Genomic DNA, 27616 nt, shown 5'->3' with positions numbered 1-27616 from the left:
TGATCGGCGAGAAGTCAGTGTGGGCTTAGAGGTGAGCGGACGGGCTGAGGGAGACGCCAGAACTTGTCAGCATCAGGGGGTTACTCAGGGCCAGGGGTCAGGGTTGGAAGCAAGGGACATCCTTCTCTGGGCCTTGGGCACCAAGGAGAGCGTGGGACCTGCCAGGAGGTGTGCTGTGTTAGAAGCAACTGGGTTTCCACAGAGCAGACCCCAGGGCTCAGCCGGCAGCTTCTGACTCCGCGGGCCTGGGCTGGGGCCTTCGGGCTTCTGAACAAGCCAGGTCTGGCGCGGCAGGAACCCGGGCTTTGCCTCAGGCCCGCGAAGAGAGACTCCAGCACACTGTCACTGCATTTACTCAACAAATATTTACTGAACCCCGCCAGGTGTCATGTGCTGGGGACCCTGCCGTGCACAGCCCTCCCCAGCCCTCCCCTCGGGAAGCTTCCTTTTGAGGAGTAGGTGCCAGGCTTTGCCACCTAACTTGCCATCCCTTGTCCAGCCTCCGGGGTGGTGGCAAGGCCTGTGGAGCCCCCGGGCCAGGCTCTTCTAAGCTGCTGGGAGCAAAGTGGGAAGTCACTCAGACAGGCTCCCCTCTAGTGGCATCTGGGAGGTGGCCAGGGCTGAGTGACATGCTCTGGGCTCTTCAGCTGGCAGGACCTCCCTGGGACTACTGAGAGAGCGCGGGTGCTGGCAGCAGAAGCGGGGGTTGGGGGGTGGGGAATGAGCGGGGCTCTGGGTGGTGAGGATGCTGAGGTTTGTTTTCTGTTTTATTTTACTGAGGCTGTGAATTTTCAGCCCCCTGGAACTCTTGTGGCCACTTTCCAGCCTGTCAGATGGTAGTGTCCCTCATGACCTCAGTGACCATGACCTCTGCTGAGGGCCTACTGCGTGCCAGACCTTGGGCTCATTTATGTACCTTATCTACAGATGAGGAAACAGGCCTACAGAGATTAAGTGAGGTGTCCACGTGCAAGAGGCAAGGGTTTGAACTGAGATCTGACCCCAAAGGTCTATGCCTTTCACGCTTGGGCAATGACAGTGGAACAGGCTGTGGTTTGGCACCTGTTGGCCCACAGCCTCAGTAAAATAAACAAAAACCAAACCTCACGGTGGAGGTTTCTGGCCTGCCCGGAGCTGGTGCTGACGCAGAGCCTGGAACTAAGGCCCTTTGTGAGGTGGCCCCAGGAGCTGGCGGCAGGTTCCGGCCTCTGTGGGGGAGGGGCAGGCAGAAGCTGGGATTAGGGACCCAAGTGGAGATGGTTCTTGCTATGCTGGGGGCTCTGTACCCCAGGGCCCGGCTGAGCCTCTTTCTCCTCTACTTCGTCCTGGCAGCTGCCCTCCTGCGCCCCCAGCCGCTGAGGTACCTCCGGGGCACAGGGTCAGCTCCACAGGGCCGGGGGGCCCGGGAGGTGGGGGCTCTGCCGTGCTGCCCCCGTCATCCTGGGGGTTAGGGGGCTCACCCAGTCCCCCGCCCTGGGCCGTTTCCCCCTCCACAGGGAGGTGGCAGCACCATTTGGGGCCAGGGCTGAGCATCCCAACATCTCCCACAGGCCTCAGCGATCTATCCCTGAGGAATTTTCAGCCCCCCTGGAACTCTCGCAGCCGCTTGCTGGCCTGGTGGATGGTAGCGTCTCATCTCCCCGCTTCCCTCCCCTGCCCTCCCCCCTCCCCAATGGGGCAGACATGCCCTAGGGGAGGACACCGGGGCCAGCCTCAGGGGCTTCTCATCCCAGACAGCATCTGTCCAGGGGTGACTTCACGGATTCAAAGCCAGAGTCCCCCTCCCACCCGTAGCCTCTTCTCTCTTTAGATTATGGGATTCGGCCCAAGCACCCATGGCCACGAGGGCCTCGACCCCTCCTCTCCCAGGCCCAGCCACGCAAGCGGGATGGGCCGGACATGGCTGAGTATTACTACGACGCGCACCTGTGACGGGCACCCCTCATAAAGCTATTCTATGCAGCAAAGGTGTGAGCTCTCCTGGGGGAAAAAAGCTGGGCGTGGAAGGGGGTCCAAGGAGAGGCACCCACTGCGGTCCAGACAGGAAATGGCACTTTAATAGTTGTGGCCAGTGTGACAGGACCAAGACAGGGCTACAGCCGAAGCAGCCAAGAGGTCCCGGCTGGCCCGGGCTAGTCCAGAAGGTTCCCTTTCCTGCTGGGCAGGGCCTTGCTGCAGCTCTCTCCTCCCCCAGTGAGGCCCCACCGCTGCCCAGGGGCAGGCATGCCAGTGAGGTTGGTGGGAGCCATCCAGAGGCCACACAGGTGACAGAGCTGGGGACAGGGACTGCCCGTCCCCCTGCTGCCGTTTCCTTACTGCAAAGTCCTGGGGAGGTGGCTGGGCTCATTCTGAGCGCAGGGCCTCCGGTGGGGGTTGGGAGTTGGGCAGGGGGGCATTTGCAGGTGGCATGGGCACTGTCAAGGCAGGAGCCAACAGCCAGAGAGCCAGAGGCCCTGGGCCCAGAAGTGAGGCCCCGGATGGGGCAGAACCCTCTGCTCCTAAGATGGGTACCCTTCCTGGTACCCCAGAGGCCTGATACCCCCAGCCCACCCCTCCCAATCCCGGGGCAGCCCGCTCTGTCCTCCATAGACGAATCTAATCCCATATGTTACAATAAACCGCATTTGCCTCTCCCCATGACCCCCGCCCTCCCCACCCTCAGCCACCAGCCTCCACTTCCCCATCCTCTGGTGGTGGCGGTGCCCCTCCTCCAGCAGCGCCACATCCTGTCTGCAGCAGCTGTCTTGGCACCAGCCTGAGGGCCCGGGGGTGTCGGGGGCGGGGCAGTGCAGCTACTCCAGGTAGATGTCTTCCGTGGGGCAGGTGTACTCCACGAACTGCTTATAGAACTGCTGAAACGCCCTCCTAGGAGGCAGGCAGACACACGATGGCTGTGGAGGAACGGGACCCGGGGCCGAGGCTTTCCAACGGGAGCCCCCCCAGCGCAGCTGCTCAGCTCTGTTCTCCGCGAACTGCGTTTCCTGAGTAAGAGTTCAACTCCAGCAGCCCCTAAGTTTGGAAGCTGCTCCTCAAGACCCCCGCCCTCTCTCCAGGCCACTGCGCTGTGAGGGGAGACAGGTGTGCAGAGCTGCGGGGACGACTGAGGGAGGATGCTGAGCAGGAGGGAGGTGCTTAGGGCCTGAGTCTCGGGCTTGTCAGTGGGCTGGGTCCTCGGCAAGATACCACACGGGCACACACACACGTACCCCACAGATTCTGCCAGGGCTTTAGTGGATTCTTCAGACACAAAGACGTGACAGGCAAACCGGTGGTCAGCCGGGTGTTTGGTGATGAACCCAAAGTACCTGTGGGAGGACAGCGGTCTGTCTGCAGGCAGGACGGGGCGTGGACCCCACGTCCTACCGGAACGGCTCCAGACACGCCCACACCTCGACTCTGTCCCACCCGACTCACTTGTTGTTCTTTGGATGGTATCCGCAGAAAGAGATGTTTTTTAACTGGAAAAAGTGGCTACATTTATTCCCCTACAGGAGGGAGAAGAGAAGAGAGTGGTCACCAGCCTGCAGGGGGCACAGGTGGAGGTCTGGCGGGAGAGCGGGGGCTGGAGCTGGCGGTCACCTTGGCCTCCTGGGCGTCATCAGCCTTGACGCCTATCTTCACACCCCGCACGCTGATCTCTAGGACGCAGCTGGAGGGCGGGTTAAAGTGCACGGTGAGCCGGCGGGTGGTGGCAATCTGTGGGTGAGGGGAGGGAACATCAGGCGCTGGGGGTCCCTCTCCCCAGGAGAGGACGGAGACCCCCCACGGGGAGCAGGTACCTTTTGCATAGCGGCACAGAGGACGTCATTGCCCTTGTGGTAGGGAACCTGGACTGAGCCCAGGAACTTGGCCCGGAACTGGTCCACCCAGTCGCTGTTTTTGGTCAGGGCTGGAAAGCAAGCATGAGGCGAGGCGAGGCGTGGCAGAGCCAGCAGAGGGTGCCACAACTCACGGACGGCCCAACTTGCCAGGGCCTCCCTTTTCTCAATTGTGAAATTGACCTAAAGTCACCTCGGCTCGGGCCCCCTCCCGGGTTGAGATCTGGAGCATAGGTTCACCCAGCAGCAGGTCGGGGCAGGACAGATGTGGGGCCTGGTGGCACCAGGTAGGGGGAAAGGAACACTACCTGCCATATGTTCAGGCTCCTTGGCCACCTCGATGGCGTAGTAGGCAGGGAAGATGCCCCTGGCGCCTGTGCGCATGTTGTAGGCGTCGTACCAGTAGTCCTCGGCCTGCAGCTCCACCAGCAAAGGGTCATCCACTTCCAGCTCAAGTTCGTCTTCATGTCGAGGCACAAACCTGTCCCCAGCCAGGGCATGTAATGAATTCACCCCCAGGGCCTCTCCAGCCAGGCCATCCATCTACTCCGCCCCCTGCTCTGGGATCGGGGAGCTGCCTCGGCATCGTTCATTCAACAAACATTTGCAAAGCATCCCGTGTGCCTGTCACAACGCTAGCTCCTGGGGGCAATCAGGTCAACCAGACACGCATCTGCCATCGAAAAACTCATGGGCCAAGGGAGGAAGTGACCAGAGCCCCTGATAAAACCGGGAGAGAGCATGGGATGTGAGTACTTCCATGCAAAGGAGGGCGGTGAGGGAGTTGGGGTGTGGTCAGGCACCATCTCTGCAGGGTGCCCCCGGGGTGTGCCCCCCACCAGATAAGGTGCTCAGTCCTGGGCTCCGGCAGCAGAGCAGAGGCCGTACTGCACCGAAACCATCCACTCCATGCCCCTACTCTGAGTTCCTAGAGGACGGACGCTGTGCCCCGGGGCTGAGTGGACGAATGCATGCCAGTAGTGATGGCAGAGGCGGGGAGGGGGGTGACCCCAGCGGCTGCCTCGCCAGCCTGGCCCACCGCTTCTACCTGAATATGGCCCGGTGGGTCTGCTCCTGCTCCTCCCCGTTGATGACACAGGAGAAGAGCCCGAAGGACTCGGCACCTGCAGCGAGAGGGACGGGCAGGAGGAGGATGGCCCCAGCCCTGGTCTAGGTCAGGGGAGCAGGCAGAGAGCTCTCAGTCCTCATGCCTTGAGCCAGATGGGCCTGAGGCCGCCTCCCGGGAGCACCCTCCTGTCGCCTCTCCCCCCTCGGGATCCCCCAGCTCTCGGCTGCGGACTCACTGGAGGAGCGAGAGCGGCCGCTCATGAAGACGTTCAGGAACTTCTTGGAGAAGTGGACGTCGGGTTCGTCGGGCGTGGAGTCCTCGGAGAGGCAGGCGGGGGGCCGCGGCCGGGGGGCCTCCTCGTATTCCTCCCCAATGGCCGACTCATAGGGCGAGGAGGCCGAGGCACAGTTGTCATAGACAGTGGCCGAGTCACTCTCGTCGCTGTAGTCTCCGAAGCACGGCCGCAGGCTCACCAGCTCCAGCTGCGCATGCTCATCCACCACCAGCGTGTACTTGACCGAGTCGTAGGACAGGGCGCTGGTGTCCGAGCTCAGCGAGGCCCGGGGAGGTGGCGGCGGCTCCCCCAGGCTCCCCCGCCACCCGCTGCCTGGCGGCTCGGCCCGATCCGGGGACGACAAGCAGTCGAAGCCCTCGTCCTCCTCGCTGATGGAGGGGTGCGGCCGCCCCGCAGCAGAGGGGTAGGCGGCAGGGTCTGGATCAGAGCTGACTGACATCCGGCTCTCGGCCGGTGGCAAGAAGGCGGAGGTGGGCTCTGCGGGGTCTGAGGGCCGCTGCACTGGTGTCAGGTAGATCTCCTCGGTGGCCTCTAGCCGCACATCCGCCTGGTAGTGGATGCGGTCTCGATGTGAGTGGCCCCGGCCCCCAGCGGGGGCTGCAGGGGGCCCACTGGGAGGCGCCATCTGGGTGGCAGCGCTGCGGCGACACGGGCTGTCGGTGGAGGTGCCGCGATCCTTGGTGGGGGCGGGGCTGCCCTGGGGTGGCAGCTCATCGCTCAGGCAGATGTGTTCATGTGGCGGTGTCTGCTCCCCTGGAGAGCGGGCAGGCCAGGGCTGAAGGGGGTGGCTCCCGGCCTTGACTCCCGGGCTATCTGCTCCCTCCACTCAGCACATCGACCCCCAAACCAAGACCAGCCTGCCAGGCAGGAAGCCCGTGACAGCGCTGGGGCCAGGCCTCTAACCCACTCCTCGGCGGACCCCAGACCCCAGTGGGCCTGCTCAGGGCCGTGGGACAGGCACTTCACCTGTCCTCCGCAACCTGGAGCTGGGTCTGCTCTCTGCAGTGGGGACCGAGTCAGGGCAGGTGGAGGGCCAGGAAAGGAAAAGGGTCCTGCCTTACCTGTTTTCAGCGGTGAGGATGACCGAGACACTCGGTCCTGCCAACTGTGCTTCTTGCCCAGAGAATTATTATTCAGTGTGTCCTGTGCAGGGAACAAAAGGCCCTGTGACAGAAGCGGTCAACAGTGCCCGGCACAGGGAGGCCCTGGCCCTGCCCCCATCAGGCCATCCCTAGGCCATTTGCTGCCCCCACCCCCACCCCACCCCTGGAGCAGGGAGGAGGGGTGGCAAGTCACAGCTCTGCCAGCCAGGCCTCCTGGCTCTAGACGGCCCTCCCTCCTGGCTCAGGGAAGCTGGCCAACCGTCAGGGAGATGCTCTTATCAGCCTCAACAAAGGTGGTGATGGCCAATGTGTGTGGTGGTGAGTGGGGGAGGAGGTGTGTGGGGGAGGGAGGGAAGCAGGAGCCATCTGGGGACAGAGCCAGACCCTTAGTCCCAGACACTGAAGGTTTACAAGGAAGATGCTAACTTCCAGCCCAAGTCCCCTGGAGCTTGGGAAGCTATGCCCTAGGAAGGAAGGGGCAGAGACATTCTAGGGGAGCCTGGAAACAGCACGAGGGTCTCCCCAGCAGCTGGGCTGGGGCAGTGGGATGAATCATCCAAATGACGAATCCACGACACGGTTCTCCCACCTCCCCAGGAGCACAGACTGAGAAATGACAGATGTAGTTGTCAGCGGCCCCCCTTCCTGGGTCTCCTGGGCTGCCTATCCCACATCCGCAGCCCCTGGGGACCCCTCTCCACAACGCCTACATACAAGGCTCCCTCCACACAACTTAGGCCCCCTCCCCCTGGGAACACCCTCACAGGCCCTCACATTCATGAGTTTGGCTGCCAAAATCCACCCCAGAGGATCCTGGGAAAGGGATCAATCTTTTCCCTGCAGCCCCTGCACCCTCCACCAACAGCCCCACCTCTCCTGACTGGGCCTGGAAGACAAAGGGCCACAGCCTGGCTCTCTTCCACCCCATTCAACTCTCCTTGGCATCCAGCCACCCAGCCCAGGGGCTCCGGGCCCCCAACTCAGCCAAGCGGCTCCACCTCCCATTTCTCTTCTCTCCCTTCTTTCTGGGAGTTCCCAGTGGCCCACATTTCAAACTGGCAGCTACCTCTGAGCTCCCATCCCCAACTCTTCACCATTTCCCAAGACCACTTCAGAGGCCCTTTGCTCCCGGCCCTGCCTCGCTCCACCTTCACCAGGAACCCCAGACCCTAAAAGGGAAAGCCTGCCCGAGCCTGAGGGCCCAAGTTCAGACCCTTGCAGCCCCTCAAAGCCCTGGTCTCTTAATCTCTTACTTACTTCCCTCTTTACCCAGATCCTTCCACTGGCCCCCTCCCAGCCTGGCCTCTTCACTCCTTCAACGCCTCCTCCAGGCTCCAAACCCAGCCAGCCCACTCAGCCCTCTCTCCCGCTTAGGGCAGATCCTACCTGTCCTCTGAGACCACCTTCCCAGGGACCTCCCCGTGGGAAGCCTAGAGGTCTCCCCAAGGCGGACGGGCAGCTCCCCCTCCCGCAGCCACCGGCTCCGCCCCGGGCACCGCCCCCCAGCCCCGCCCCAGGCCGCGCGCCTCACCTGAGACCGCGGCACCTGCGGGAAGAGGTTGAGCGTGGTGGGCCGCTTTGGCCGGTACGTGTCCCCACCCCCCGGGCCCTGGCCTTGGCCCGGGCCGCGGGGCGCGGGCTCCTGGCAGGGCTCGGCCTCGGGCGGCCCCGCTCCCGGCCGCCGCGCCGCGCGCTCCTCCTCGTCCTCCTCCTCGTCGTCCTCGGCGCCGGGAGTGTCGCCCGCCGCGTCGATCAGGTCCATCTGCAGCATCTCGGCCTGCAGCCGGCTGCCCGCGCCGACGCCGCCCCCAGACAGCAGCCCGGCGCGTGGGGGCTGCGCGCGGACCAGCGTCAGGGGGCGGGGCCGGGGCGGGGCCGAGGCCGCTGCGCTCCGCCCCCCCGGGCGAGCCCATTCCGCCGCCGCAAAGCGGGGGGGAGACAGGGAGCCACACGGGGCCTGCTGCGACGGGGCCGCGCCCTCCCGCCCCCCGCGAGCCCGCGAGGATGCGCAAGGCCACCTCCTCCCCATGCTGGCTGGCGCCTTTGACAGGCCACTCCTCTCCCTCCCCATGGTCCTCCCCTCCCTGACTCTTTGCACCCTCCCGTTCCCTTGGTAACGGCCGGTGACCTCACCCGGGTTGTAAGCCGAGCCCAGAGTGAGGTCACCGCTGTTGCCATGGGGACCCAGGGTCGCCAAGGAGTTCGGGCCCCACAAGGGATGCGGGGTTAGCATTTGAAGAGGTAAGCGGGGAAAACAGTGTCAGCCAGGCGAGGGAATGCGGGAGGGCCACCTGAGCGCGGCCGGAAGAGGGGTGCGGAGAGGAAGGGGCAAGTAGGGGACACGGGGACAAGGCAGTGGCATGCCCCATTCCCCCATACTCCGTCCACAGGCCGAGGCTCCTCCAACCTGAGATGTTTCCTCAGGCCAGCCTAACCTTGACAGTTCAGAGCCCGGCTCCCGTTCCAGCTCTGCCACCAACTCCCGGCACCTTGGACAGATCCCCTGACCCTCCAATTAACTGCCTCCCAGCTTCCCAGAGAGGTGAGGACTCACTGGCAAGAGTGAGAGTGCCCTGGGGCTTGAGAGGCCCCAGTGGGTACAGCCCTAGCTAGTACTGCCTCAGGGCCCTGGCTGGTTGCAGGGACCACCCGCTCCAAGGCTCTGTGCATGTAAGGGGAGAGCACAGTGTGGGAGCCGAGAACAAGCATGTGACCTTAGAGAAGCTTTGTCAGGGCCGGGGACCATTCCCCAAGTCCAGAATAAGCGGTCTCTGCCTCCTTCCCTTCCTGGCCAGGCCAGAGGGTGGAGGGTTGGGGTACGGGGTACCTGGTTTCCTCTTGTGTGGCAGAGCTTACGGAATCTCTGGGGGCAACAGGAAGTCAACAAAGAGACAGGCACCCCATCCCACTCCACTGCAGCTTGCCTTTGCTAACCTCTGTCCTAAGTGCATGTCTACACTGACCACCCCCCCATCCTGGGGGCTGAGAGGCTCTGCGCTCTGCCACCCAGCCCCGTGCTTTGCCTTCCATTTTTGGCTGGCAGCCCCTTCTTCTTGTTCTGAAAAGACAAAGGGGGATCCCCGTCTGACCCGGGCTCCCCACACCCTGAGGACTCCTGGCAGGATTCAGAAGTTGGGGAACGCAGACAGCCATCTGTCCAATGACAAAGCCATGGGGCCGCAAGCAGCAGCAATGCTGGGTTAACCCTCCAGGGAGCCTTTACAACTGCAGCCCGAGAGGGTCTGCGAGGCAGGCCCAGGGCTGTGGTTTGGTAGGTCAGCAGAGGCAGTGCGCTGGCTGTTTTTTCCTGCCCCAAAGCACGGCAGATTCACTCGACTCCACCCTGCTCTGCCTCAGGCCCTCTGCCAAGCTGCACTGCAAGGACTTAGGGGAGTCCTGGGGCTCCCTTACTCTGGCCCTAACTGCTACTGGCCTAGATGTCAAGACCTGCTGCCTTCTCCCTTCTCGGGGGCAGCTGAAGGAGCTGCCTCCTGCCTTAGCCCCTGGCAAAAAAAAAAAAATCCAATTAAAAGCCCAAGATGTGCCAAGCATTGTACTGGATGTTTCCTGCATGTTATTTCATTGAATGAGGTTGCCGTGTGGGCCCGGAAGGCCTCTCTGTCGCTATGGGGATGCCCCCACGCCTGTCCCTACCCATCCTGCCGCCTCGCTCAGGGGCTCCCAGGAACCCACCCTTACCCGTAACGACAGGGTGTCCTTGCACTGCAGGCTGATGCCACACTCGTCGGTGATCTCCGAGAGGTCCTCATCCTCAAACTCCTCCAGGCTGATGTCATGGGTAAGCCTGGTGGGGACAGGAAGCCAAAGTTACTCCATGGGGAGTGCATGGCCCACTGATGGTAGATACTAGCCTCCAAGATGGGACTTGGGGTCCACCCATGCCAATGCAAGCGGTAATGAACAGGCAGGGAAAGAGTTTTAGGCTCATGAGAAAAGGCAGTCCTCCAGGGGTGGCAGCGGAAGGGGAGGCTCCAGGTTACTCTGGCTCCTTCCGGCTGGGAGTTGGCCATCCTGTTGCCACCAGGAGGCAGTGCCTAGAAGGTCCGGCTGGTTGGGACCTCAGATCTGCCAGAGAAATGCCTGCCAGGGTCACGGCAGGTGCCAAGGCCAGTTCACCCGTGGAGGATGCAGAGAGACGAGAGGAGACTCCAAAGGGATGCTTGGAGGAGGCGGGCTCCCGGTGGCATCCGTGCCACAACAAGACCCAAGGGGCTGGCAGAGGCCCCTCCCCAGCCTCTGAGGAGGCGTCCCTGCCCCCAGCCCAGGAAAACCCAGGCATCTTGAGCCCTGGGAGCAAGCAAAGGGAAGTCTGGTGTCAGCATGGGTGGGTTCAGCTCGTTCCAGGAGAGACTATGCCCCATCCTGTGTTCTTGGTCTCAGCTCTTCAACCACAGAAAGGCCAGCCCTGGGCCCCTACCCCAAGCCACTGTGCTGCCTGCCCACCCCCTGCACCTGCTCACCCCCAACCCTGGGCACTCTGCCTGCTTTGATGTGGGAGGACATTCGAGAGAATTCTGTTGGGAAAGTTGGGGAGAATTCTGAGCCTCTTCCTAAATCAAACCAGGAGACTGAGGCATGGAGCAAGGGAGACCCACCAGCCCAAGGTCACCCGGGAGAGGTGGTAGCCCAGCCGCCAGAAGAACCCAGGAGGTCCATACCCCCTGCCTCCTGCCTCCATCAGACCAAACAGAGACCCAGAGCTCAAGGGAGCTGCCCCCAAACGTCCCCCCTCCCCCACCAGCCCCCACATCCCCTACCAGCGCTCCCACTGGTCCTCCAACCAGCTGTCATTGTCTGGGCTTGAATCCATCTTCAGCACCAGCTGCATGGAGAGCCCTGCCCGGCCGGGGGGCTGTGCGGCCCCAGGGCCGCCCTCTCATGCCCAGAAGGGTGCGGGGGCCAGGGCTCGGGGCTGGGCTGGGGCCCCGGGCCTCCACCGCCAGGGCCTGCCTTTCTGCGTCCTGCCCGCTGCAGAAGCCCGGGGAGCTCATTAAAAATAGATGGGCCGGGAGAGGAGGCAGCGGCTGCCGACCCGGGCCCCAGCCCCAGCTCTGCTGGCCCAGCCCTCAGCTGCAGGCAGCTTCCTCCCCCGGCCCGCCCGCCCCGCCGATGCGCGCTGCTGGCTGTCGCTGCCGCCTCCCCCTCGGGATCAGGTTACTGCAATCGATGCTACCAGCTCCACCTGCCCTTCCAATGCCCCTGTCGGGGGCTGGGGTGGCCCCGCTCCCTGGCCCAGGCTTGTAAACAGATGGCAGAAATCTGGGATGTTTCCCCCTCAAAGCCAGCCCCCGATCTGCTTTAAAGGGCCAGCACCACACTTAGCATGCCTGGTGGCGAGATGGGGGGGGCATCCAAAATTCTCCATGAATGGATGCCCTATCTGCACCGCCACATGCTCAGCCCCCACACCTCCTCCGAGAGGCTTCCGTGGGCCCAGACAGTGTGATGGGGGTTGGGGGCCTGAGCTCTCTCTCATGCCCCCTCGCCAGGCTCCATGCTTCAGCACCCAGGAAGTGCCCATGGGCACAGGAGGCTCCACAGCAGGAGCAGCCCATGTGTGGACCTCTCAGAGCAGGGCTGGAAGGGCTGGGAGGTAATGAGCTTCCCGTCACTGAGGAGTGACATAAGCAGAAGCTGGAAGGGCCCTGGAAGGAACAGCAGAGAGGGATTTTGCCTGGGGTTAGGGGATGGGATGGACAAGGAGCTCCTTAAGGCCTCTTCTGACCTGGAGTCCAGGGGTGGTAGGTTCCCAGGGCCCGGGGAGCCAGGGAGGGTGTGGCATGGAAGTGGTCTGGCTCCTGCCTCTGCAGTCCTAGCGCCCCCGACTGGCCTGCCTGCCTCAGTCTCCCCACGCCTGCGCCACTCTACCCACCTACTAGTATCAGGCAAAGCTGCGGAAACACCACCTTCTGCCCCCCCCTGCCCCACCCCCTTCAAAACCCCCCAGGGTTCCTGGCTAGCAGCCGACTCCCTGGCCCGGCATTCAAGGTCTCTGCCTCTGCGTGTGGTTGCCTCCCGCACCTGCCTCCCAGCGTCTAAGTCAGCGCCTGGATGGCGTGCATGGTAGGCTCTCAACCTATGCTTGCTGAAGAAGGCTCGGTTCAGCCCGCTCCTCCAGGAAGCCCTCTTGGCAACACTCTGGTCCCCGTCATCCCCTCCTTTGTGGTTGATGTCACCATCTGCGTGGATGCAAGGCAGGGTGGTGGAGCAGACACCCCCCAGGCTGCTCCAAAAGTGGATGGAGCTCACATCCCCTAGCCTGTACCCTGCAGGTGATGGACACAGGTCCCCTCCTTCCAAGCTCTGGTCTAGACTCTATGCTCCCGGCAGGCAGAGCAGGCAAGGTCATCCTGCCTACACTAAGCACTCAGTATGTGCCCGCTGGATGCTTGTCAGGGGTCATCCTTAGCCTCTACTTGCTCCGCTCAAACCGAAGTGTTTGGGGCAGGCCTGTGGGCTCTGGCTTGGACCTGGGCTGGGGGCTTCTCAGCTCATCTGCACACCTTCGGCATCACCCAACATTCCCACTTCCTGGGATGACAGGTCTGGGCACGGGCAGGGACAGCTGTGCCATCCTTGGAGGCGGGCTTGGAGGGAGGGGCCCTGAGATCAAATCCTGACTCCTTCACTTACGAGAAGCGGCCGCTCCATCTCCTGAGCTGCCGCGCCCTGGCCGCCAGCCTTTATGCTCTGCATCTCCCTTAATCCTCACTACAGCCTTGGGAGAGGGTTTTATTTTGCCCATTTTACAGATGAGGAACACTAAGACTCAGACATATGGTGCCTCAGTTTCACTCATATAAAATGAGGCTGCCCATACCTGCCCACTCACTTCAAGGCTGCTGGGGAGGACAGGCAGAGTGGAGTGTCTGTGAATCGCAGAGTGCTGTGAGGAGGGCATGACCAAGGATCAAGGGGGTGGACTGGTCAAGGAGTACCCTTCACAAGTCACCCCCCTCCTGGCCCGACCCTGCCCTCTCCTCCCCTCTCCTCCAGGCACCGGGTGTTCTGAGTCTCCCAGCCAAAGCCCCCGGAGATGCTTCGTGGAGGGAAAGCGAAACAGACCCTTGGTTTCCAGGCTCAGGGAAGGCAACTGTGGGCAGGAAGGGAGGAGGAAGGAAAAGATGGAGGGGAGGGGGGAGGAGTGGAAGGGACGGTGGAGGGGGGTTTCCTCCTGACCTCGCCAATCCACCTTCCGCATGGAAACCTGAGACCTGAGCACCAGGAGGCCACCTCCAGGGGAATCACACAACCCTCTGCAGGGGAGGGCAGGTGGGCATCCCTCACCTCTAGATTTGGAGACCTTAGCAGCTTCCCCTCGGGGGAATCACTGCCGATCCATGGGACCTGACTGCCCATTCGGGTGAGATGGCACCCGAGGTCGCATCCATATTAACATTTGGTGACTGTGAGTCATGGGTTCGGTCTCTCGAGACCTCCCTGACCTTTGGGGTCTATCTTTATATTTGAGGCCCCTCTTCCTGCATCTCCTTATCTCCTCCAGCTCCAGGGCCCCACTCCTTTCTTTGGGCCAAGCTGGCTGCCCGCTGCATTCTGAACATGCCAGCCTCGTGCTCCCCGCCCCCTCCTGAGCTGAGCTCTCCACAATGAACAAACGTGCCTTTTGTGTTCAGATGTTTATTTCATGGCCTTTCCCTGGCCACGTGCTGGCATGTCTCCCTGTTACCCTGGTTCCACCTCCATCGGCCCCAGCCCTTTCCGGTTTGCAGTTTCACTGAAGTAGACGCGTACGCAGAGTAAGGGTTAAGCGGTAAAGGGCTGAGGCTTTCGCTGAGCAAGGCCAAATGTGAGCCAGGCATTTGGCTGTCCAGAAGCCATTCTTGTCTTCCTGTTCCTGGCTCTCCCCGAGCGAGGTGAGGATGCCAGCTGAGTGACCCTGGGTCCCGGCCATATTGCCCCATGGGCCCCTCTTGTGACAGAGAGCATCAGGGGTCCAAGGGTCCAGCCTGTCTCTCTGTTGCCCTGAGTGCTGAGCAAAGAGCTGGCTCCCGTGGGTTCTCAGGATGCCTGTGGTTCGGGCGCCCCACTCTAAGCAGGCTCCCCATCGCCCCAGCTCCCCTACAGCCCTTTCTCCACTGGGCAACCAGAACCAACATCTCAAATGCAAATCTGGGCTTGTCTCCCCTCCCCAGCTCAGAATCTTTAGCAGCTTCCCCTAGCCCTTAGGGAAAGGGGCTAAAATTCTCACCCACGGTCTGAAGGCTCAGCAGGGCCTCCCCTCCCTTCCAGCCTGTATCACCACCCTTCCACCCCACCCCCAACACTAGGCTAGTGACCCGTGGTGGGCTCCCCTTAGAGCAGTCAGTCCACGAGGGCAGCATCGTGTCTCTCTTGAGCAACAATGTGCGGTGCCCAATAGGTACTTGATAAATGTCTTTGGATGAATGAGCCACTGGTGTCCCCAGGTCTTTCTAGACCTTTCCCTCGGGAATCTTGAAGTCGATTCTCCTTTCAGCTCAACTTCCTGTGCCCTCACCCACGTCAGAGTCCGGGGTGGGATGTGCAGGCCTCTGGGAAGGTGGTGATGGCTGAAAGGGCGGGCTGGAGCAAGCCAGGCCCGGCCTCCGGCTCAGAAGCCTCTCTCCATCCCACTCCAAGTGCTGGGTGGACACTGAGGTCAGGCTGGGTGTGTCCCTGTGGTCTGGGATTCCCTTCCTGACCATGTCCACACTGAGGTCATCTCCAGTGAAGAAGCGAATCCAACTTAGGAAACAAGCCCCACGGACGACCCTGCTTTGGGTCAGAATGTGTCTGACAGGCTCAAACTCTGGCGCTGATATGGAGAAAGGACTCTGGGATGTGCAATTCGATTTGTAGGAAATTGCCCCAAGAAAACATTCTCATGGTGGAAAATCCTTTATCCACAAGGACACGTACTCCCCATAACAGGAGAGAACTGAAAACAGCGCCAGGGGCCAGTGATACCACGGCTGTCTGGTGGATGGACTTCCAGCCGTGGACGGACTACCGTGCTGTCCTTGGATGAGGATTATAAAGTCTGTGAATGCGGAAAATGGCAACTAACATAACGAGCAGAAGGAACGTATGACCCTGTGGTTTCCCGTGGTGAAGGCCACACAGGAAGAAACCCTAACTCGGACACGGTGGGATCTGGGCAGCTCTTTGCTCCTCTGCTCTCCTTGACTTTTTTTTTTTTTTGAGGAAGATTAGCCCTGAGCTAACTACTGCCAGTCCTCCTCTTTTTGCTGAGGAAGACTGGCCCTGAGCTAACATCCATACCCATCTTCCTCTACTTTATACGTGGGATGCCTACCACAGCATGGTGTGCCAAGCGGTGCCATGTCCACACCCGGGATCCGAACCGGCGAACCCTGGGCCACGGAGAAGCAGAATGTGCGAACTTAACCGCTGCGCCACCGGGCCGGCCCCTCCTTGACAGACTTTCTGAACCAGGTCACACCAACCCAGCGCCAGGCTCCCAGTCCTGGTCCCGGGCTGCCTGCCCTCTCATGGAGCTGTGTTCCCTGAGGGCAGACGCCACTATGTTCACCCCAGCACCAACTCCCCATCCTTGCTCTAAACCATGCACAAAGCCTGTACACCACAGGCACGAAATAAATGCCTACTAAAGGAAATACTGGTTGACTGCGGCACTGGATGCTCTATGACAGTACCACATCCATCTTCCATGCCAGAACAAGGCCAGGCCTGTGGTCGATGCTCTTGGAGATTTTTTGAATGAATACAAGAGTGGGCCAAGGGACAGAGATGGCATCCCAGACTCCCCAAAGGATGCTGGCAGTGACCCAATTTGTGGGATCCACTGGGGGTCCAAGCTATAGTCCAGGCTCAGCCCCAAGAATCTAGAGACCAACTTTAAGGCTCTGACATCAAATGATGGGTTGACATCCTGCCTTGGCCATCTCCCTGCCGTGTGGGACAAGTCAACAATGTGTCCCCACACCAGGGGTTCATCAGGACCTGGGCCTGGTGGAGCTGCCCAGGGCTTGGGGCTGGGGCAGGGGCAGCTCCAGCAGCAACAACTTTTCCAGCCCCTTCCCCTGCCACCCATGGCTGGCTGAACAGATCGCAAGGCTGGCATGCCCCAGCCTGGTCCTGGGCCATCTCCCGTCACTCTGCTGCCCCCTGGGTAGTGATGTTCTCTCTGAGGCTTCAATGGCCGCCTCTCTCTCTCTCTGAGACTCCCAGGGTCTTTGGCCCCAGCCCAATCCTCTCCTCTGAGCTCCAGACCCCAAGCCAACTGCCTGCCTGAGTCCTCCAGTTGGCCCCCCAAACATCACCAACCTCAGATTCAGCAGGTCTGCTAATGAGTTCACCACCCTGCCCCAAACCTCTCATCTTCCACAGGGTACCCCACCCCCAGGGGGCGCAGCATCAGCCTGGACTCCTGTCTCTCCTCCACCCCTCGTATCAGCTCCCTCACCAAGTGGGCTAATCCCGCATCTCAATCTGCCTCACATCCCCCCACTCCTTCTCCCGGCCTCCTGTCCACTCTCTACCAAGCAGCTGGAGTGATTGTCCCAAGATGGAGCCCGAGGCTGTTGTTTGCTGCCTCCTAAGCCCTTGCTGGTTCCCACTGCTTGTTGGTGAGCAGGCCAGCATCTTGACACGGCCTAGGGTTCCCGCCTGCCCCGCCCTCCACTTGCGCCCCACTGTGGGCTTCAGTTCTCCTCAAGCTGAGCTGACCGTCACACCTACCAGCCTGTCTGGCAAGGCCTTGTCCATCTGTCTGTCTGTCTGTCTCCCTTCTACACTGCCACCTGCATGATGGCCAGGCCCATGTCTGTGCCTCTGGAGTAGCCCTCTGCCGAACCTAGCAAAGAGCACAGATTTGTTGCGTGAATAAAGGAAGAGTGAGGTGTGTACGACCTTGTGAAGAGATAAATAAGGAGGTCCCCGTGCTCTTCAGTGACCTTGTTCCTCATCCCTGAGGCAGTGTGGGAGGACAGAGAGAACACCATCCAGTGAGTCATGAGGCCTGGGTTCTGTCCCAGCTCTGCCCCAGACTTGCTGTGTGTTCTCAGGGAAGCCACTCACCTTCTCTTGTCTCCTCTTAAGTAAAATGGAAGGGGGTGGTTTGGATGAGCTGATTTCCAGGCAAGGCTGCTCGCTTTACTTTCCATGAGCACCCATGTGGTTTTGGTTGGTTTGTTTTGGTGAGGAAGATTGGCCCTGAGCTAACAGCTGTGCCCATCTTCCTCTATTTTGTATGTGGGACACCGCCGCAGCATGACTGATGAGTGGTGTAGGTCTGTGCCCAGGATCCAAACCCGCGAACCTGGGCCGCTAAAGCAGAGCATGCTGAACTTAACCACTACGCCACTGGGCGGCCCCACCATGAGCATCCTTTGTCCTTCCCACACGGACTGTCCCACCCTCTCTCCCTTTCCTTCCACCTACCCAGCTCAAAGTATCCATTGCATAAGTTTCTAAATTCTCTTTTCTAGAGTTTTCCTTATAATGAACACTTATCACTTTAATTTGAAGTTTTCTTTTATTATTTTGTAACTTACAGAATTAACCTGTGCTTACTGTAGAAACAAGAAGTCAAATAAAACAGAAGTATGTAAAATAAGCGAAAATCCCCCTGCCCATACCATATCCAGAGGTAACTACTAGTAACTGGTTGGAACATTTCTATAATCAAAAAAACCCAAAACACATACGTATTCAAACCAACTAGCAACAGACAAATGCGCGTGCCCGGTTCACCAACTCTCCCCCAGCACTCGCCAGGCTCGCTCTGAACTCAGACTGCCTGCGTTTCCACCCCAGCTCTGCCACCTACCCAACCTCTTTATGCCTCAGTTTCTTCATCTGCAGAGTGGGGATAATAATAATACTCCGTTTGTATGGTTCTGGTGAGGACTAAATGCTCTTGCACAGAAAGCACCGAGAGCCGGGCCCGGGCAGAGCGAGGGCTCCCCAGGTTGGTGCTCCCCTCCGTTCTTCCCTGACTGTGGGCCCTGCCACCTTCTCTACTGAAGGACGACGGCATCCGGTTTCATCCTGGATTAAATAATCAACTACTAAGGCGTGATTGAGCACTCTGGGCTGCACATCGGGGAAACCAAAGTTTCCGTACTGACTCCTTATGCTTTCCGGAAGCTGACAACTGTGCTGGGGGCACATACACACAATAATAATAAGAATAATAAGCCAGCCCTGGATGAGTGCAGCTCTCCACAGCCCTTGAAACACTCCACCTGTGCCGTCTCACGGGGTCTTAGGCCTGCCCTGAGCAGGTGCTGAAGCCGCCATGGTGGGGAAGAAGCAGCAGGCTCAGGGGGTTGAGTGCCCAGCTGTGGGGCACACAGCTAAGGAGGCCAAGCCAGGACTCAGAGCCAGGCCAGCTGGATCCATGACCCCACCAAAGAGCCATGAGAGAGCAGAAACCACCTGGGTTAGACCAAGTCAGGCCCAGGGAAAGGGCGGCGGGGGCTGCCGGAGCAGGTGGGCAGGCCATGTGGGGCTGGAGACACGGCCCTTATTATTCCCACGCGCCAGCCTTGACCAGAGCCAGGCCACGGTGTCCTGGAGGGCCGGCCCACGCCACAGCCTTGGCGTGCTGCCACCAGCGCCCACCAGGCCAGGGCTGCACGCACTCACTGGCTGGCGTCTGCCTCGTCAGCTCCTCTCGCTAAAGTGTCCATGGTGACCTGCCTGCCAGGGGCAGGGCGGGACAGAGAGCTCTGTCACGTGGGGATCAGGGAGCAGAAGCGGGAGGCAGAGCTGCCCTCAGGGCCTGAAGAAGGGCCTGGAGGTCGAGCCGATTGGGCACACACAGACGTGGGTTCCAGGCCAGCCGCGGGCTCCGACTTCCTTGGGGTCCTCAGGCAAGCCCCCTGCATGCCTGAATCTCAGTCTCCTCATCTATAAAATGGGCAGAGCAACAGCTGGCCCAGGGTGGTGAGGAGGGTTAATCGAGCCGGCTCCGGGAAAACGCTCTGAGACACTGAGCTACCTAAATGCCCGCTAGCACGGAGGGCTGACACTTGTGGAGCATCACGTGATGTGTATCAGGGAATCAATCTTAATTAGCTCACCTAACAGCTGGAGCTCAGAGATGACAAAAACCTACCCAGGTCATGCAGCTAGAAAGCGGTGGAGCTAGAACTTGAACCCAGGTCCCTCTGAGCTCCACGCTCTGCCACTGCAAGGGGCCTCCTGGTAGGAAGGCAGTGTCTGCGTGGGGGCAGTGCAGGCCGTGCCAGGGGGAGTCAGTCTTAGACCTGGGCCTCTGAGGCACTAACCGCAAAGACCCCAGCCCTGGAGCCTTCAGGCCAGGCCCCCTCCATCTGGTCCCCTCCCTCTGGTCTTCCCACGGCTCAGCTCAGGACCCCAGGGGAAGTTTCTAGTGCTAATGATGTCATTAGAGATCCCCAGGGGTCCCTGCCCACCTGAGGGCCAGGGAGCCAGCAACCCCTTGGTCAGAGAGGGGCAGGCGCCAGAGCCCAGCTGGGGCCTGGCTGGGGTGGGGGCCCCAGGAGAGGGGCAGGCGCCAGCTCATTAGATGGAGAGACAATGGGGTCAGTCCAGGCCTCCTCCTAGGCTCTGGAACAGCTACCCTCCTCTCCACCTGGGGCCAGGATTATGGTGGAGGGACCCTCCCCCACAACACCCACTGTCCGCTTCTCTGAAATTCACTTCCCAATTCTGCCTAGCACCAGAAGGGGGCAGGGAGGGGGAGAGCGGGGGGCTCAGATCATGGTCCTGGGTACATACCCCAGCAGGGACCCTCCCCCCATGTCCCTGGCTACTCCGGGGCCACCCAACCCACATTCCCCTTCCCACAGCGGGGCCGAGGATCTCCCGGTGGAGGCTGAGCCTTCTGCACCTGCAAACACCTGACCAGGGCAGTGCCTGCCCAAATCCACAGAGGTCCTGGCCATGCCAGGCCCGGGAATTAGGACCCTCTGGCCAGGCAGGACTGGGGGAGGGGCCCACGACTCCCTCCTTCCAGCCCCAAGAAACTGGGACCCGCGGGGCACCGCAACCTGCTCCCATCTCTATTCAGAAGCCTTTGAACTGGCCACAGGCAAAGCCCCAGGCTGCCTGCCTCCTCTGGGATCTCAATCCAGAGCCCAGGCCCCGCCGCAGCCCCAAAGTGGGAAGGAAGGCGGCCTCCGCGCCCCCTCCTCCAATTCCAGCTCCGAATCTCGAAGCCGAGGACACGGAATGGCGGAGCAGCTGCACCAGGGCTGTGCGGCGGCCATCCGTCTGCACTGGCGGCTGAGGGGGAGTCTGGGGGCTCTGTCCGGGGAAGAGGCCCCATCCCCACGCCGCCCTCCCGTTCCCGGGGTCTGGGCTGCGCGTGTCGGGGCCGGGGGAGGGGGTCCGGGCAGATCAGCCTGGGCCGCAGGGCGGGGCGCGGCGGCCGGGGATTCTCACCTGAAATTGGGCGGCGACGCGATGTGCAGCCCCAGGAACGGGGAGGCGGCAGGCGGGGACGCGGCGCCCCCGCCCAGGCCGCCGCTCTCTCGCTCCGCCATTCTCCGGCACAGCCCTGGCCATCCGGGCGGAGGCGGCGGCGAGGCGGCGGCGGCGGCGGGGAAGGAGGCGGCGCGCGGTTAGGGGCCGCCGCCGCCGCGGGGCTCGGGCTGGGCGGGCGCGGCGGGCGCACCTGCACGGGGCGGGCGCGGCTCCGACCGACGGCGCGCCGCCCTCGGCTCTGGCGCGAGCCCTCCGCGCGCCCCCGGGCCCTGCCGGGCCTCCGCGCCCCGCCCCGGCCCGCCCCCGGCCCCGCCCCGCCGGCGCTCTCCCTGGTGCTGAAGCCGCGGCCCCGCCCCGCCCTAAATCCCGCTCTGACTCCTCTGCCCCCTTCCCTTGGCGCGAGGCCCCCCACCCCGCCCTCCGTCTCCGTGCGGCCTCGGCCCCTCGGGCCCTTGGGATGGGCCTAGCGCTTGGGTGTCAGGTAACTACTGGCGGGACGCCGATCCCCAGGAGTCTGGTTGGCCCCCCGCAGCAGACAAAGAAGGCCGACAGGAAAGGAGGGTCATTGGAGGAAGGCGAGAGGGTGTCGGGAGCCGGCTCTTAGAGCAGACCAGACGGATTTGGAGTCAGGTGGTATGAAGTGACAACCTGGCTCCCCAAATGGATAGGTGGTGTGGCCTTGCATTAATGACTTCACAGTCCTAAGGTCGGTTTTCTCATCTGTGAAATGGGGACAATAATGGTCCCTCTCACGGTTGTTGTGAGGATGAAAGGTAATACAAATGAGTTGTCATTGGAGGCCGGGAATACCTCGCTTCCTGTTGGGATCCAGGTCTCACCCCATCTTGTCCCCTTACCTTGAGGGGACCCTTCCAAGGACTCTCCCTAGAGGGTCTCCTCTCTGGACTGACCCTAGCCCCTTTGGCCCCAAACAGCTACTACTGAACTGAGCCCCTCTTGGCTTCTTTTAGCTTCTCCCTCATGTCAGGACTTTCCCAGATTTCTCCATCACCTCAATTCCATTTCCTGCAGAGCACCCCTCTTTTGCACCCACAGACACCCCATAGCTGGCTTCTCACCTTCTAAGACTTGGGGCCTTTCCTCCTGCCCCCACAGTTGACTTCTGGGGATTCTTTGGGTGGTTTTTCTGTCTCCTCCAGGGCCTCTACCCCTGCTAGGTTTGGGCTGTGGTTTCCTCCAGGCCTTCTCTCCCCTCAGAGGGTTAAGCTTGTGAGTTCTTTCAGAGTGTGGACTACTGGACATTCAGGCTTCTGGCCAAGGCTAGGGCCCTGGCTTTGGTGACACAGAGCCTCTGGCCACACCTCGCTGGCTTCTCTGGCCACCTGAGAGAACCACAGAGGTTCTGTCCTTCACTGCTCTCCGAAGAGGCTTGGCAAACTGTTGCACAGCTGGTAGAACAGTATTTGCAAAGCTGGACTGCCAACTGGTCACGCCAGCTCCCTTTCCCTTCAACGTGGCACCCAGAAAGCAGCTGCAGGTGCCTGTCCTGCAGTCACCAGCCCCCCGGCCCAGGCCCGAGAACACCCCAGCACCTGGAGCCCAAGGCCCTGGCTGCCTCTCTTCTCCCTGCCCCTGAGCCCAGAGGGGCAGCCACTTGACCTTCCCTGCCATCTTGGCCCAGGCTCCTTCCACTAGGCCCAACAGCAACCATCTGCTGCTGTGGGGTCCGCTTTCCTCCCAGGAAAGCAGTCTTGTCATAGTGGCGAATAATTGTTCCTGAGAATGTGTGCTTGCCTCAACTAGGGAGCATCCCCAGGTCAGGAGTGTGTGTGGAGGACAACTCTATCTTCCAGAACCTTTTGCTCAAGAACAAATCTTAGCTCCAAGCCCAAGCCGAAACCACTTAGAAGCCAGGGGAAGGGAGGCCCAGGTCTTGGTGGGAAGGGGGCCAGCAGGAGCTTCAAAGCAGAGCCAAAAATGAGCCGAGTCCCAGGGTCAAGCCCCTCCTTCTCCCCTTCCTCACTCTGTGCAGGGCAGCTGGTGATATTCTTCCCACAGGAAGTCGGGGTGTGGACTAACAAGGCTCTCATCTCCAGGGGTCCCGCAGGAAAGCCCATGCACACTGCACAGAGAGGGGCCACACTCTGGCCAGACGGCATGAGACAAAGCCAGCACATAGGCCCTGGGCTCGGCTGCGGGCAGAGCTCAACCACCGACCAGAGCTGGGGGCTTGCATCCCCTCCACCCACACACTGCTGAGGCTTAAGTGAGTGAGTTGAGGTAAAGGATGGATTGAGGGCCTGGAGAGGGCCCTACCACTGATGCCCAGCCTGGGGGCTCTAAGGGGGTGGCGAGGCTGGGTCACTGCAGGACAGCCATCAGGAGCCTCTCCTGGGGCCCGAGTGCTGTGTACCACTCTGGCCGATGGACTCCTAACTCTCACCAAGCTCTGGAGCTGTCATTAGTCTGCTCTGGCCGCTCACCTAGGAGGCTCCCCTTCATCCATCTCCCACTCCACTCCTTCCGTCACCTCCAAGGAAGGGTGAGAGGCTCCTGGGTGCAGCAGAACCAAGGCGGTCTGGCCTAAGGCTTACTCTGGCTCGGCCTTCCTGACTCCCGCTTCCCAGACCTCCCACAAGATTGACCACAGCACAGCTTTGCTTAAACAGAGTGAGACGTTTATGAAACAAGTGACTAGTCACAAACTGTGGGAGAAACACACCTTCCCAGCAATCGAAAATCTCCATATAAAGTGCATTTTACCTGCGACCACCTCTCCCCCATGCTGGCCCTTGGGTGGGGTTTCGAGGCAATGCTCTGCAGCAGCCCCCAGGGTTACCTGGGCCAGGAGAGGGGAGGCCCGAAGCCATCGTGGAGCTCCAGGCCACTGGATGCACCCTTTCCTCACGCGGTCCCTCCCAGCTCTGGGAGTGGACGGCTCCATTCCCCTGGGAATAGGCCGGCATGCCAGGGATGGTGCACAAGTCGGGGGAGGTGGTCGTGCCAAGTTTTACCTTAGGGAAGAGAGCCATCATCCGACAGGCAGGGAAAGGGAGTCATCCTGATATAGGAAGGTGCTGCTAAATAAATAGTGACTCTCGTCCTAAGCTCTCCGGCCTTCTGACTCTCAGACCAGCTCTCCCAGGCTCCCTCTACGCCTCTGCCAGCAACAGCCCCCGAGTCTCTTTCCTCCTGGCTGGCTAAGAGAACGGGGAAACGCCCAACCTAATACTGTGAATACACACCATCACCTGGGCCCTGCTCCCCCACGTGATCACGGGACATTTCTAGCGAGGGTGACATACATACAGTCAGACTCTAAAGGCAGCTCTCTGGCTGAGAAAACCTGAGGACCTCTCAGGAGGAAGCCTGTCAACGTGCTGCACAGATGCAGGAGACAGGGGCCTGCCCCGGGTTCTGGTCCGAGGACAGAGGACAGTGAGGGACAGGGCTGGGGCGAAGGGAGTTAACAGCTATGAGGCTAGGAAAGGTCACAGGGGAGGTAGAGAAGAGAAGGCCCAGAGGCCAGCTTAATGTTACACGTGAGGACAAAATCCGAAGAGGAATTAGCCTCTCAGCTACGTGCACACCTGTACGTGTACACACACACACACACACACCACGGTGGCTCAAGTGCAGGCCACAGCGTGGAAGGAAGACTTGCTCCAGCTGACGACACAGTCCTCCTTTCAGTACGCATTTCTCAACACAGGCCTTCAGCCGTGGGAGGGGATGTTGGGAGGCACAGGCGACTCCTGGAATGCAAGGCCTTGGCTTCTCTGGGTCAAACCTCCCACCTGCGGCTTCTGGAAGGGCTGGTGCGCTGGGTGGGATCTCGATTTGGACCTTTCCCAACTGGCCCTGGCAGTCCCCACCCGAGTTCACCTGCCTGGGTACTTGGCGTCCAGCTCCTGGGAGAGCTGACGTGGCAGCTTGGATGCTGACCAGTTCCGGGCAGGGCCTGGAAGCCTACAGAACAGACTAGAATGGCTTCCCTGGCTGGGTGTCAGCTGACCTCAGTGGCAGACCTCTGGTGCCCTGGACTGTGGCTAGAGCAGCCGGTGCTTTCTACCGCCAGGAACCTGGCCTCCTCGTGGGGGAGGCACCGACTCGCCACGGTCCGCTCTGAGGCTGGCTCTCAGCTTCTGAGGAAGGACAGTGAGAGCTGGGATTCTATTCCTACCCTTAGGCTTGCAGCCCCCAAAACGTGGACGCACTTTCTGGGCCACCATCTATAGTACCGTGTGCACAGCACATAGCTCAGGCATCTGGTGTACTTCCGTAGGATGGTGGAAAGTTTCAGACCTGTCTACAGCCTTGTGCTCAGTCCCAGATGCCTGAGGAGGGGTCTGGAGGACCCCGTGGCTGGGGATTTTAAAATAAGAAAGAAGCCAGGCCAGGTGGCCATGTCTGAACAGCACTGGTCCACTCCAGCCTCCAGGGTCATAAAGCAGGAGCCCAGCAGGGCTCCGGCCGCCTCTAGAGTACCACGCTCTGGACAAGTCAGAAACGTTGCCCTGCTGCCCCTCAGTCCCATGTGAAGAGGGAGCGAGTGGGGGCAGATGGCAGACTCCCAGCCAGGGTCCCGCCCCTCTTCTATCCAGACAGGGCGGCTGGCTTGCAGACAGGTCTTGGCTGAAAGTCACTGCCATGACCTCTGGCCTGGTGTCTGGAGGCTGAGGTGAGCTGCTACAGGGACTCCTCCGGCCCGGGCAGCGCTCAGAATCACAAGAGTGTAACAGACGCATGCACACGCAAACAGGCACACCATCCCTCCCCCTGCACACGCGCACACACACACACACATGTTCGCTCCCTCTCTGTCGTGATGGCGATCGGCTTCTCTGCAGGCTGCACTCTGCTGCCACGCGGCTGCTCAGGCACCCAGGCTTTGCTCGCAGAGCCACGGCACCACAGCTGGAAGAAAAAAACAGTACAGAAAGGAACATTCAGGAGGCTGCTCAGCTGCCCGGGGACACAAGCTCCTCTGGCTGCTTCTCCGGGGACGCTCGGACCGGGAACTGGGAAGAGCCTGAAGAGGGAACCGTGCCACACGGGCCACAGCACCTGGGGACAAGGCTGTTGCCAGGATGCCAGTGGGTGCCTGCACACTGCCCCTGAGTGCAAGCTCCCCTGCAGACGCCTTGGGCCTCCTCTGCTCCAGGGCCAGGGGCAGCCCAGGAGGAGATGGCTGTGTGAGACTCACGTGAGGCCACGGGGGACACTTCCTCAGATATGACAGGGGCAGTTTCTGACTCAAGGCACAGCAGCTGCTGCCAGAGATGGAGAATCAGAAAAAAATGCAAGAGAAGCCAGCTAGGACAAGTAATTTTGAGGATGAGGGCAATGACTGAGTTTGGAATCAGCAGGTGAGCACATTTCCACATATAGACAAAAGAACTCTGGCACAGTGCTAGAAGATGGCGGGGGAGACAGGAGACACAAAGATGACTCACTTTAAAGATTTATAAGAGCCTGAATCCGGGGCAGAGGAAGAGATGGCCTCAAGCCCGTCATAGTGCTGGGCTGCCTGGTGAAATACGTCTAGTGTGTCTGAGGGTGTACAGAGACAAGCAGGATTCCCTTACAAGTTCATACAGTTTAGGGGCTGCTGAGGCCCATAAGAATAACACGGCTTCCTGAGCCTGCTGTGGCTCAGACACTGTCCACTTGTGTTATCGGTGAATTGTCTCCCCTCAAAATTCTTACAGTGAAGCCCCAGTGCCCCAGAACGTGACTGCTTTTGGAGACAGGGTCTTTAAAGAGGTAATTACGGTAAAATGAGGTGATTATAGAGTGAGCCCTAATTCCATATGACTGGTGGCCTTACAAAGAGAGCTGAGGGCACAGACGCGCGCAGAGGGAAGGCCACGGGGAGACGCAGGGAGATGGCAGCCGTCTGCAAGCCAGGGAGAGAGGCCTCAGAGGAAACCAGCCCTGCCGACACCTTGGTCTCAGACTTCCAGCCTCCAGAGCCGTGAGAAAATAAATTTCCGAGTCACCCAGTCTGTGGCACTTCGTTATGGCGGCTCTGGCAACAAACACAGCTTGCGGTCCCCTCACCCCTGAAGGCACAGCCTCCGTTTTTACAGACGAGAAAACTGGAGCCAGAGAGGATGAGTTGCCCGAGACTATGGCATCCAGAAGTGGGATAGCCAGGCAGGGAAAGCTGGGGCAGTCTGCTTCCAAACCTGTATTTTTACCACGAAGTAATCTCTGTATTATAGAATTGCTCATTAAGACTTCTAGAGGATGTGAAAAGAAAGTCAACAAGGTGGCATGACTAATATCCGAGTGACACACACGGAAGTTCAGATGTTAATAAAAAATGAAATGCTCTCAAGAGTCAAAGACACTGGAGAGAAGGATTCAAAACCAGTCTTCCAACACATACCGCCCTTTTAAGACAAATGTTAAATCCGAAGAAGATTTTACCTGGATCCGTTTATCTAGAAGCTGGGTAAAATAAAGGGCAACCATAGGAGCGGGCTCCCGCCTGGGTGAGTACCTCATTCTTTACAACGCGTATTATGTCCAACCACGTCTCCCTTTCAGCTTGTACTATAATAACCTAACCATATGTTTTCACTACAAATAAATACATTTGCGACTAAAGTGTGCGTGTTTGCTGAAACAAGGTGGCTGTGCTGTTTTAGACACAGGTCTCTCTCCAGACCTTCCTGTTGAGCTGAAGAGCAGACAGTCTCCTGAAACTGGACATTCCAGGCCTGGAGAGGTTGCCACACGGGCCCTCCTGCCAACACTTTGGCTTCCAGTGTTTTCTCCACCTTCAGGCGCCAGGAGATAAGAGGGCTTGAAAATTCCTCAGAACAAGACTCTTAGTCTGGGGGCCCTGGAGCTTTAGGGGGTCCAAGCATGGGCTTAAGGGGCAGTCCACGAAGACCCTGAGGGG

At 60.4% G+C, this 27616-nt stretch overlaps 3 protein-coding genes across 4 annotated transcripts in view; 1 reads left to right on the top strand and 2 right to left on the bottom strand.

Annotated features, from left to right (window-relative positions):
• The first annotated feature begins 353 nt into the window (after positions 1–353).
• On the top strand, positions 354–2038 carry FREY1 (Frey regulator of sperm-oocyte fusion 1). The gene is made up of 3 exons (XM_008542896.2): positions 354–1360; positions 1551–1624; positions 1811–2038. The coding sequence occupies exons 1-3, from the start codon at positions 1257–1259 to the stop codon at positions 1930–1932; spliced, it is 300 nt and encodes a 99-aa protein (XP_008541118.1). The 5' UTR covers positions 354–1256; the 3' UTR covers positions 1933–2038.
• Positions 2036–20942, bottom strand: MAPK8IP1 (mitogen-activated protein kinase 8 interacting protein 1). 2 transcript variants are annotated; one of them, XM_070563844.1, is made up of 12 exons: positions 20701–20942; positions 9985–10090; positions 7817–8119; positions 6244–6325; positions 5123–5935; positions 4867–4942; positions 4127–4299; positions 3780–3889; positions 3580–3696; positions 3415–3485; positions 3207–3305; positions 2036–2865 (listed from the first exon to the last, which is right to left on the bottom strand). In XM_070563844.1, the coding sequence occupies exons 1-12, from the start codon at positions 20799–20801 to the stop codon at positions 2793–2795; spliced, it is 2124 nt and encodes a 707-aa protein (XP_070419945.1). In that variant the 5' UTR covers positions 20802–20942; the 3' UTR covers positions 2036–2792. The 2 variants fall into 2 exon arrangements, with proteins under 2 accessions (XP_070419945.1, XP_070419946.1); XM_070563845.1 differs by lacking the exon at positions 20701–20942 and adding an exon at positions 11064–11260.
• A 2417-nt stretch (positions 20943–23359) lies between these two features.
• CRY2 (cryptochrome circadian regulator 2) overlaps positions 23360–27616 on the bottom strand; it is a 31458-nt gene continuing 27201 nt past the window's right edge. The window contains exon 12 of the mRNA XM_070564890.1: positions 23360–25620. The gene's annotated coding sequence lies outside the window, so the exon portion shown is untranslated. The remainder of the gene's footprint in view (positions 25621–27616) is intronic.

Source organism: Equus przewalskii, chromosome 11, assembly GCF_037783145.1.
Source record: "Equus przewalskii isolate Varuska chromosome 11, EquPr2, whole genome shotgun sequence".
Taxonomy (NCBI): Eukaryota; Metazoa; Chordata; class Mammalia; order Perissodactyla; family Equidae; genus Equus; species Equus przewalskii.
The sequence above is the reverse complement of the archived record's forward strand: the minus strand, read 5'-3'. Positions and strand labels throughout refer to the sequence as shown.